This window comes from Pecten maximus, chromosome 11, assembly GCF_902652985.1.
Source record: "Pecten maximus chromosome 11, xPecMax1.1, whole genome shotgun sequence".
NCBI classification, from domain to species: Eukaryota; Metazoa; Mollusca; class Bivalvia; order Pectinida; family Pectinidae; genus Pecten; species Pecten maximus.
Window position 1 is genome coordinate 17,356,673 of NC_047025.1, and position 12,640 is coordinate 17,369,312.

The window sequence follows — 12,640 nt, forward strand, 5'->3', positions numbered from 1 at the left end:
TGTTTTCTATTTAAATGTTATAGATTTAATATATTTTCTTATATCATTAAGAAAATAAGTCTTGCTATTGGAAAATTGACCTATTTCATTGTAAATTGAGTAATAATAAGCATAATATTTATTTTAACACTTCCGGTTTATCATCAACGTCTTGTTAACGTTTGCAGTCAAACGTAATGTAATAAACATTTAAATGACACTGAATCATTGTATATCCAACGTAAAAAGCAAAACGGGCAAGCAGAAGTCGGAGGTCTAAAGTCGTTCCCTATATTCCACTTTTTATCGGTTTGTAATAATATTTAACGTAAGAAGTGCATATTTCCTATCAACATTCAAATGGTTATAGATATAAAAGATCATACCATCTGACATCGAAAAATGTTCACGAAAGAATCAGAAATATCTTCCATCATACACTGTACTGTCAATATTTCAACTTCCAAAGAATACCTACTTCATCGTGTTAAAGATTTTGTCAGTATGTAGTGTATTACATCTCCATACTATGTTAGGCGGTACGGAGTTACAAGGTAATTACACTACTCTGGTTTGTAGAGATGTAATTGATAAGTGTATGGGAATTACGGCCTTTGGGGCCCCACTTATTTTGACTAATCAGCTGCTCGTTGTAGAATATTCCGGAACAATATCTGAATCAGCTGCTGTTTAAGCGGAAACAACATTTTACACTTTTAAATAATAGTTAACTTGCCGGTTAACTCGTACCTATTCAAACCATACCCAAAGCAACCTGTAGTCTGTACACAAATTTTCTCTCTTCATTTATATTTAATAATTACACCTAGGTACTATGGGGTACCATTTTAGTATTTATCTACAAAATGAGATATCATTAATTTAAATAAATGATATCAATAAATGAATTAATGAAAGCCATAATTCGAATTAATGAAATCAATGAATATTTAATGATATCATAATCAAAAAATATTTTATGATATCTATAATTCAAATTGATGATATCTATAATTTGAATTATTGATACCATTAAAAACCTCTTATTTATTGATATCATTAATTCATTTATTGATATCATTACGGTAAACCTCCGGTCAGTTCGAACAAAATTAAATAAATATTGACGAACCTGTTCGAATTATTCGAAATTATGCTTCAGAAAATAAGCACGAATGCGAACTATCCAAGTCGTTATCGACGGAAATCTTGACAGAGTAAAATCATTAGACTAAAACACATCCATTGTAAATACGTAACAACAGCGGCCTGAACAATGGCATATTTATAAGTAAGTAAAATGATAGTATTTTATTTAATTCAATGTTAATTGGTCGTTAAACGTTCTTCATTTCGCGATAATTATGATGGTTCGGGCTCGGGCAATGCGTAGCTATAGGCCCCAAAACAGTACAGTACACGTTTCATTTGTGACACAGAAGTTAAACATTTGTAAGGTATAATCTTCGCCTGGTAATATTTTTTATCTGAATCGGAAACTATCGCTATATTATTGTAATAAAGGGTCTCTTTTATACATCAAAAGCAGTCTACATAACCTGTTACGTTTACGAAAGCACTACAGTACTGTAAAAATAGGTGATACATCAACATGTCTGCTTTTAAATATGCCCAGTCGTATTATCTACCAAACATATTTGATACCAGCAAAATTATCCATCACTAATTGGGACACTTGTGGATTGTTGTGACTAGATATTTTCAACTTTACCGCAAGCGACACCTCGCGTAGCCTGCAGGTTTTCAGGTAATACCTTGATTGGCAATACTTAAGAGATGTCTAGTCACAATTAAGTAATCATAATGCTAAGTTAACACTAGTTATATTTGAAAATACATTCTAATTATCATGCATACAATCTAATAACCTGAACGTGTTTGCTGGTCAAATTTAAGTCTTGGCATTTTTTCTGGGCCGGTCGTCGGTGTCGTCACGAGCTTTCAATGGAGTTTGCCGGAAAAAAATCTTACTTTACGTTCTTTATTTGACAAGTTCAAACTATCAGAAATAGTGTCATTTATAAACAACAAGAGTTTGAACTATTACTAGCTAAAAAAATATTGTTTTTCTAGAAAAAAATGTGTGTTCGAACTGTCCGCGTGTTTGAACTAATTGGAGGTTTACTGTAATTCATTTATTGATATCATTAATTCATTTCTTGATATCATTAATTCATTTATTGATATTAATAATTCGAAAAAATGATAAATGAAATCAATAAATAGAAATATTTATTTGATATCAATAATTTGAATTAATGATATCCTAAATTCCCCATTATTTTTTGGGGAAAATGACTACTTCTATGTCCAGAATAGTGGTTCTCGTTCTCTGGAATGTCATGTGGCATTTTTTTTTTAAATATTGTATTATTTATAGGTAAAAAAAATATTATTTATTTTATCTTGTTAAATGATAATTGATCTTAAAGAGGGTAAATGATGGATATTAAGTGCAGCGCTACATTCGGAACGGCAGGAAGATACGCATTGTACCAGCTGAAATGGAGGCGATGGTCTCTACTGCACTTGGTGCAATTGAGAGAGAACTTTGGAAATTTGATTACAGTCCACAGCATCGTTGTCAAAACAACATTGCCCCTGAATAATCTTTTGTCTGATATCATGCAGCAATTGCTGTCTATCGTCCATCTTGGTTTTAAGTGTAATCCTGCACAAAATGGGAGAATAATTATTTACTGTGGCTCCAAATAAAGGATATTGAGTATCAGTAATCTCCAATTGATGATATCAATAATTCTATATATTTAATGATATCAATGAATGGATTTATTGATATCAATAATTTGAAATAGTGATATCACTAATTATAAATGAATTAATGATATCACTAATTTGAATTAGTGATATCACTTATTCAATTTATTGACATTAATATTGATATCATTATTTCCCTGAATAAGTGATATCATTAATTTGAATTATTGATATCATTCATTTGAATTCGTGATATCATGAATTCATTTTAGTGATATCATTAATTCACTTGAACTTGATACTTTGGGCATGGGTTCACCTATGTGGAGCAATGTGTCGTGTGTCAAACTCATGTCATTCTGGAACTACAAATTGTGAAATACAAAGTTGTGCAGCAAAGTTGAGACTACTTGGTAACTAGAGCTGTTGGGACTTTTGATCACTAACATACCTTGGGTATCCCTGTACTTATTGTATTTCAGTGGCATTGCCTTTCTTCCTTTTTTTTCTCAGATAAAATGACATTGGACAAGATTGACGTGAAAAATGGACAGAAAGTGCTGTTTTTATGGTCAGGAAGCCAGCCACCCGAAAGCTTCAAAAATGTCATTGAATCGCTTAACAAACTTGTAGGTGATTCTGGCAAAATACAACCAGAGCATATTGAAAGACTGGCAATGTGTAAGTTGATCAAAGGCATCATTTTGATGCTGTTTTTCTTTCCCACAAAAAATTCATTGACTTTCACAATTCTCATCACAACTACAAAATGTAATCTGAAATTTTTCATATCCTGTTTCAGCATCTCATCCCGACTCCACATTTGATGTTGTGGTGTCAGGATTACTACAGCCATCTAGTGCTCTGCATAACACTGACTGTCTTGGAGAGATCTGTCGCATCCTTAAACCAAAAGGGACATTCTTTATTTTTGAACCGACTGTATCATCAGAAATAACAGATTCTAAAGTTAGAACAACAGAAAAACTATCATCTGCCTTAAAACTGTCCGGATTTGTTAATATATCTGAGGTAACAACTTAAACAATGTTCTTGTTCCATCTAGTGTCATTTCATATTTATTGTTGACCAAATACGTAAGGTGTAGCAGTTATATGTGAAAAGGGTATTTGATAAGCAGTGGTCACTGCCATATTGAATTTGCAGATTTACTTCACCAGTAGGACTGTGATAATAAATCTAATTTGAAAATAGCATTTACACAGGGCTTTCAGTGTGTCATTGGCTTTTAGCAATTTCAGAAATCAAATCACTATTTCTCAGAGATCTGAAGGATCATAACATACACTGAATTAATACCAAGAGTCAGTCTATTTTGGGGAGTAAAATACATACTCCCAAGGGTTTACTGGATGCCCTGTCTGTACAATGTAGGCCAATCTGGTATTTCATGTTATTAAACTATAAATGTGTACAGATAAGAATTTGGAGTTTGGCAAAATGAGTTTGACACATCTTTTAAAAAATGCTATACATAATATGGCAAATGCAGTATATGTGTTCAGTAGACATTGTCTGCAAGTGTAAAAATATCTAGACATTGACTGCAAGAGTAAAAATATTTTCTTTCAATTACAGTAATTGGTACTGATGAGCATGTTTAAAACAGCTTAGGAACCAATATTGTTTTACCTTCTAGATCCCAATTCAAATATTGTTAAAACGTCAAATTGAATTGATGCTTGTGTTTCAATATATTATTACAACTAACCCAAACTTTATAATTCTGAATGTGTTGTCTTTTCCAGCCTGTTACTTCAGATTTGACAAATGAAGACAAACAGGGGTTGCAGTCAAGCTTACAGTTATCAGATGTTGCCATCTCACACTGTGTGTGTTTCAAGCCTGGATATGAAGTTGGTTCCTCCTCTCAGCTTAAAATTTCTTTTGGAAAAAAGAAAGGTAATACATTGCACAACGAAATGTGTTTCAATTCATTTAAACCAAATATTTAGACAAACAACAAGGGGAGCTTTGATCTCGGGTAAAGATCTGAGGTGCTTTGACTTGACATTCACTACCCATACCGGTTTGTGTTTCTTGGGAAACAGGACAGTCAGTGCTGTCGTGGTTGTGTCCTTGGGCAAGACACTTTACCCTAATTTAGCTGGATAGCATGCAACGACCTCCCAAATATTGATCAATGTGGTAGTCACCAACTACTTTAAGGAAAATCCACATCAAAAAGACCCTGGCTGGTCATGGGGTGAAAAACATAGCAAACAAACTTAGACAAAGGAATGTTTACAAGGAAGATTGGCAGTATATGAACACTTGTGTTCTTTCAAAATTGTGTTATATCCATTACAAGATGAAATAATTATTTAATTGAGAGAAAATAGTATTTTCTATGCTCTGCTATGGTTCAGTTACAAATATGACAAGAGGTTTTTCATTAAAATGTGACAGATACTTTGTTATATATTATAAAGGTTACATGTAAGGTGAGGAAATAAGCACAGGAGTAGAATTTGATGAGTATCTAATAGTTAGTTTGTTTGCTGGGTTAATCGCCCCAAGAACAGCCAGGTCATTTTTAGGCAGGGTCTCCTTGTAGTAGTTGGTGACTACCTCGCTGAATAACTGTAAAAGAAGGAGGACTGTCGCGTGCCATCCAGAGCAATTAAGGTTAAATGTCTTGCCCTAGGACATAACCATTACAGCACAAACTGGCTTGTTTTTCAGCTTCCCAAGAAACACAAACCTGACACGGAGTGTTGAACATTGGATCATCACCTGAGGTGATGAGGCCAGTGCTCTAACCGACTGAGCTATTGTGGCCCCAAGTATAGCATAGTAGATATCAATATTTCAAAAGGTAATGTTTGTGATAAATAAAACATAATGTTTGGGATAAATAAAAAGTAATGTTTGGGAGGAATAAAAAGTAATGTTTGGGAGGAATAAAAAGTAATGTTTGGGAGGAATAAAAAGTAATGTTTGGGAGGAATAAAAAGTAATGTTTGGGAGGAATAAAAAGAATAATACGTAAATAAAAAGTAATGTTTGAGATCCATCAAAAGTTATGTTTGAGATCAACAAAAAGAAAAGGTTACACTTTTGTGATCTTTATGAATTTTAAGTTGTTCTCACATTAATTTCAATCCCTTTTTGATAAACTGATTCATATCTACAGTTGAACGTAAAGTGGATGAAAATGTTGCACAAGTGTGGAAATTGTCAAGTATGGATATTATGGATGAGGAAGTAGAGATGGTAGATGATGATGAACTGTTGGACGAGGATGATTTAAAGAAGCCAGATCCAGCCTCTCTAAAGGGTAAAGATGGCACCTTCATTTTTCTCTCCCGTCTCTGAAAAGATTTTAGTTGGTCTTGTTCTTATGTCACACACGACACTTCTGTTAAAACTAAAAAGAGGAAGGACATTCCTTATCCTAAGTGTAGTCCCAGGCCAGTAATGTCTTTCTGTTAATTTGTTAGAATACTGTTACACTAGGTATTTCATTGATAAAGATATTAGAATACTGTAGGTAATTCAGTGATAAAAATATTAGATTACTGTAGGTATTTCATGGATAAAGATATTAGATTACTGTAGGTATTTCATTGATAAAGAGTTAGAATACTGTAGGTATTTCATTGATAAAGAGTTAGAATACTGGAGATATTTCATTGATAAAAATATTAGAATACTGGAGATATTTCATTGATAAAGATATTAGATTACTGTAGCTAATTCATTGATAAAGATATTAGATACTGTAGGTAATTCATTGATAAAGAGTTAGAATACTGGAGATATTTCATTGATAAAGATATTAGAATACTCTAGATAATTCATTGATAAAGAGTTAGAATACTGTAGGTAATTCATCGATAAATATATTAGAATACTGTAGGTAATTCAGTGATAAAAATATTAGAATACTGTAGGTAATTCAGTGATAAAAATATTAGAATACTGGAGATATTTCATTGATAAAGATATTAGATTACTGTAGCTAATTCATTGATAAAGATATTAGATACTGTAGGTATTTCATTGATAAAGATATTAGATACTGTAGGTAATTCATTGATAAAGAGTTAGAATACTGGAGATATTTCATTGATAAAGATATTAGAATACTCTAGATAATTCATTGATAAAGAGTTAGAATACTGTAGGTAATTCATCGATAAATATATTAGAATACTGTAGGTAATTCAGTGATAAAAATATTAGAATACTGTGGGTAATTCATTGATAAAGAGTTAGAATACTGTGGGTAATTCATTGATAAAGAGTTAGAATACTGTAGGTAATTCATCGATAAATATATTAGAATACTGTAGGTAATTCATTGATAAAGATATTAGAATACTGTAGGTAATTCAGTGATAAAGATATTAGATTACTGTGGGTAATTCATTGATAAATATATTAGAATACTGTAGGTAGCTCATTGATAAAATTGAAATACTCTAGGTAATTAATTGATAAAGACATACGAATAATGGAGAACTATAATTAAAATTAGACTATAATTTCCACTCTTCTACGATACACTTCAATACAATAGTGTACTGCATTGTTTCATAGAGGAAAGGAAATTACAAACTTAATTTTAATTAGATTGGATACTGTAGGTTATTCATCGATAAATAGATAAACATATTAGAATACCGTAAGCGTACTTAATATGACACACTCAAACTTTAGAGCAAAACCAAATTAAAACTGATTAGTTAAATGATAATTAGCACGTCAACAATGATTAACATTAAACCAATGTAGATAAACTACAATATTCATACTCATAATTAAGCGGAATGTTTCAAGGGCGAAAAACATTAAACTAAGATTATCACCAAAATATGTACACTTACTAAATATTATTCATTGATAAACATAGTAGAAAGTTGGAGGTTTTTCAATAAACATTGTAGAAAACTTTATTTTTTCATTTATAAACATAGTAGAAAATTGTAGATTTTTCATTGAAAAAGATATTAGAATACCATGTATATTTTGAATGATTATCATTTTACCAGCTGATTGTGGGGGCAGAGCAAAAAAGAAGGCTTGTAAGAATTGCTCGTGTGGTCTAGCAGAGGAATTGGAAGGTCTGGCACCAAAACCTAAAACAGCCACTTCTGCCTGTGGAAGTGTAAGTCATTAGTGTTGTAGCTGTTATAAGATCTCTCCCTCCTGTGTCTGTTATAACATCTCTACCTGTGTCTGTTATAACATATCTCCCAGTGTCTGTTATAACATCTCTCCCTGTGTCTGTTATAACATCTCTCCCTGTGTCTGTTATGACATCTCTCCCTGTGTCTGTTATGACATCTCTCCCTGTGTCTGTTATGACATCTCTCCCTGTGTCTGTTATAACATATCTCCCTGTGTCTGTTATAACATCTCTCTCCCTGTGTCTGTTATAACATATCTCTCCCAGTGTCTGTTATAACATCTCTCTCCCTGTGTCTGTTATAACATCTCTCTCCCTGTGTCTGTTATAACATATCTCTCCCTGTGTCTGTTATGATATCTCTCCCTGTGTCTGTTATAACATCTCTCCCTGTGTCTGTTATAACATCTCTCTCCCTGTGTCTGTTATAACATATCTCTCCCTGTGTCTGTTATAACATCTCACTCCCTGTGTCTGTTATAACATCTCTCCCTGTGTGTGTTATAACATATCTCTCCCTGTGTCTGTTATAACATCTCTCCCTGTGTGTGTTATAACATCTCTCTCCCTGTGTCTGTTATAACACTTCTCCCTATGTCTGTTATAACATCTCTCTCCCTGTGTCAGTTATAACATCTCTCCCTGTGTCAGTTATAACATCTCTCTCTCAGTGTCTGTTATAACATCTCTCCCTGTGTCTGTTATTACATCTCTCCCAGTGTCTGTTATAACATCTCTCCCTGTGTCTGTTATAACATCTCTCCCGTGTCTGTTATAACATCTCTCCCTGTGTCTGTCAAAGATATATATGTTGCCTGAATTCTGTTGGGTTTCATATTATGCTATCTTTTAAATTCTGCTTTGGATTTATCATTATGTTTCCTAGAAAATAAATTTTATCTTATCTAATGATTCAGAAATATTCATTTTTAGCCCACCATCATCAGATGTAAGTTCCCCTTGGTCTGTAGTTCTGCATATTGCATCTTGGGACCAATAGGAAAACAACATGGCCGACAGGCAGCCATCTTGGATTTTGACAATTGAAGTTTGTTATCGCTATTTATCAGAAATTGCTGAAAGGATCTTTCTGAAATTTCATTTGTAGGTTGCCCTCTGTGCCTAGTTATGCATATTGGATTTTGAGACCAGTCAGAAAACAACCTGGCCGACAGGCAGCCATCTTGTATTTTGACAATTGAAGTTTGTTATCGCTATTTTATAGAAAGGTACTGAAGGGATCTTTCCCAAATTTCATATGTAGGTTCCCCTTGGTCCCTGGTGTTGCATTTTTGAACCAATCCGAAAACAACATGGCTGACAGACAGCCATTATCTCTAAATCTTAAATTTTATATATAGGTTCCCCTTGTTTGAAAAGTACTAGAGGACTGTTTCTGAATTTACACAGATTAGTAAGACTTAAAGGAAGGGAAAAGTAGAGAAAAGATCAATCTGACATGGAACCTATAAAGATCATTCAATGGTGGGCGCCAAGATCCCTCTGGGATCTCTTGTTTTTGTTTGGGATGCATTTCAGTCATGTCAAAGTAACCTTCACATCACTTGGACAGCTCATATCCTTTACATACATGACCTGATGATGTATCTTTCAATTTTCAGTGTTACCTTGGAGATGCTTTCCGCTGTGCCAGCTGTCCATACCTAGGAATGCCAGCGTTCAAGCCAGGAGAGAAGGTGACGCTGAATGAACGACAACTAAAAGCAGATGCCTGATCTTAGTCCGATTTTGTAATGAAATCCTTGGACTATGATGATGATTGTGATTGTAGGAAGTTGTTTGGACTGTCAGTAAAGATGTTAGTACTTTGGCTAAAAGCCTTCTCTACTGGTGTAAACAGAAATCATGACATAAGCGAATGCTAGTCTTATGTTTTGTATAACTTCGGAACAGTACCATGTATATGCATATGTAATATAATGATATAATATGCTCTCAGTTTGAAAAGTTTAAAAAGTTTTAAAAGGGGTCAATCAACGGAGGGTAAAATAAAAGGGGGGGGGGGGGGGGGGGGGGAGTTAAAAAGTGACAGATGAGTAAAACAACCTCAGATTAATATCTAATTAGAATCATGTAGATGGGAAATATTAGCAGTTTATATTAGTATATGCTATATGATTCCAACAATACAAAACATGTCATTAATATATCATTCATGGCTGTTCGGTAACAAGTCATATGTGTGTGAACTTCTCCCATATTTTATTATTGTAGTCTACTTGTTGCTGTTAATGTCTTTTGTCAATGGTATATAAATTCCCTGGTAATGGTAACCATCATATATAATCATGTGCAGTATAGTATGACTACAGTATCAAAATTTGAACTAAACATTAAACTCACTATACATGTTGTCCAACATCATGTGGTTTTAAATTATGATAAAAGAAGAAAATTGCCTGGAATACGAGATTGTAGGAGATTTGTAGAGAATCGGAAGTTGTCTCCCTTCGGACACAGAAGCGCCAATAAAAGAATGAGAAAGTCATTGTGGTGATTGGTTTTTGTTTTATTTCAAAGATAAAGGACTAAATGATAATTTTATTATTATTTCAAATGCAGAATTTCTTTACACCTGTACCAGAAAGGACCTTATATTATTTCATTTTTCTTTCACACGTAGAATCTATATAAGCCCCAAATAACTAAGGGCAGTATGGTATTTGAAACTCTGGGTACCTGGCAGCATGTAAAATCATTATCTCTCCATTCTACTTTAAAAAGGCTCTGTAGCAAGTTTCATACATCTGTAGGTCATCTGACCGAAAGAGTCACAATGATGTAATCCAAAAAACTGGGACTGGATGAACCTTGTGACGGTGAGGAGCATTGTGATAGAATGGCACTTTTGTGGCAGTAAAGGACTTAATGATAGTGTAAGCGGCGATGAGGGGCTTTGTGACAGAGGGACTTTGTGACAGAGGAACTTTCATTGTTACAGTGAGGGACTTTCGGACAGGGAGGGATTTTTTGTCAGACACTTTCTTACAGTGAGGGATTTTGTGTCCATGAGGGACTTTATGACAAAGGGGACTGTTTTTATCAGTGATTGACTCTTCTGTCAGTGAGGGACATTTGTGACAGTAAGGAACATTGTTATAGTGGATGACTTTGTGACAGTGAGGGATTTGTGACTGAGAGGGACTTTGTCACACTGAGTGACTTTATTACAGTGAAGGACTTTTGTCACAGTGAGGTACTTCAGCAACTATTAGGGATTTTAATGACAGTGAGGGATTTTGTCACAGTTAGAGGGACTTTGGGACAAGTGACAGTGAGGGACTTTAACATAGTGAGGGACTTTGTCACAGTGAGGATCATTGTCACAGTAAGAGGGACTTTGGGACAAGTGACAGTGAGGGACTTTGAGATAATGGGGGACTTTATGACTGAGGGACTTTGTCACGGTGATGGACTCTTGTCACAGTGATAATGAGGGCCTGTGTGACTGTGAGTGACTTTGTCACAGTGAGGGATTTTGTCACAATAAAGGACTTTGTTATAGGTAGGGACTTTGTGACAGTGAGGAACTTTGTTACAGTTAATGACTTTGTGATAGTGTGGGAAAAGTGACAGTGAGGGATTTTAACATAGTGAGGGACTTTGTCATATTGAAGGACTTTGTCACAGTGAAAGACTTTGTCACAATGAAGGACTTTGTCGCAGTGAAGGACAATGTCACAGTGAAGGACTTTGTCACAGTGAGGGACATTGTTACAGTGAAGGACTTTGTCACAATGAGGGACATTGTAACAGTGAGGGACATTGTAACAGTGAGGGACTTTGTTACAGTGAGGGACATTGTAACAGTGAGGGACATTGTAACAGTGAGGGACTTTGTTTCAGTGAAGGACTTTGTAACAGTGAGGGACATTGTAACAGTGAGGGACATTGTAACAGTGTGGGACATTGTAACAATGAGGGACATTGTAACAATGAGGGACATTGTAACAGTGGGACAATGTCACAGTGAAGGACTTTGTCACAGTGAAGGACTTTGTCACAGTGTGGGACATTGTAACAGTGAAGGACATTGTAACAGTGAGGGACATTGTAACAGTGTGGGACATTGTAACAGTGAGGGACATTGTAACAGTGTGGGGCATTGTAACAGTGAGGGACATTGTAACAGTGAGGGACATTGTAACAGTGTGGGACATTGTAACAGTGAGGGACTTTGTAACAGTGTGGGATATTGTAACAGTGAAGGACATTGTAACAGTGAGGGACTTTGTAACAGTGAGGGACATTGTAACAGTGAGGGACAATGTCACAATGAGGGACTTTGTCACAGTGAGGGACTTTGTCACAGTGTGGGACATTGTAACAGTAAGGGACATTGTAACAGTGAGGGACTTTGTAACAGTGAGAGACTTTGTTACAGTGAAGGACTTTGTAACATTGAGGGACTTTGTTACAGTGAGGGACTTTGTTACAATGAAGGACTTTGTTACAGTGAAGGACGTTGTCACAATGAGGGACTTTGTAACAGTGAGGGACATTGTAACAGTGAGGGACTTTGTTACAGTTAATGACTTTGTGATAGTGTGGGAAAAGTGACAGTGAGGGATTTTAACATAGTGAAGGACAATGTCACAGTGAAGGACTTTGTTACAGTGAAGGACTTTGTCACAATGAGGGACATTGTAACAGTGAGGGACATTGTAACAGTGAGGGACATTGTAACAGTGAGGGACAATGTCACAGTGAAGGACTTTGTAACAGTGTGGGGCATTGTAACAGTGA

The 12,640-nt window shown here is 34.8% G+C and overlaps 1 protein-coding gene across 2 annotated transcripts; it reads left to right on the forward strand.

The window, feature by feature from the left end:
- Window positions 1–141: 141 nt before the first annotated feature.
- LOC117338006 (anamorsin homolog) lies at window positions 142–10,382 on the forward strand. Of its 2 annotated transcripts, none has more exons than XM_033899169.1 (7): window positions 142–288; window positions 3,232–3,399; window positions 3,521–3,750; window positions 4,488–4,641; window positions 5,876–6,019; window positions 7,737–7,852; window positions 9,496–10,382. In XM_033899169.1, the coding sequence occupies exons 2-7, from the start codon at window positions 3,237–3,239 to the stop codon at window positions 9,607–9,609; spliced, it is 921 nt and encodes a 306-aa protein (XP_033755060.1). In that variant the 5' UTR covers window positions 142–288; window positions 3,232–3,236; the 3' UTR covers window positions 9,610–10,382. The 2 variants fall into 2 exon arrangements, with proteins under 2 accessions (XP_033755060.1, XP_033755059.1); XM_033899168.1 differs by lacking the exon at window positions 142–288 and adding an exon at window positions 370–533.
- The last annotated feature ends 2,258 nt before the right edge of the window (window positions 10,383–12,640 follow it).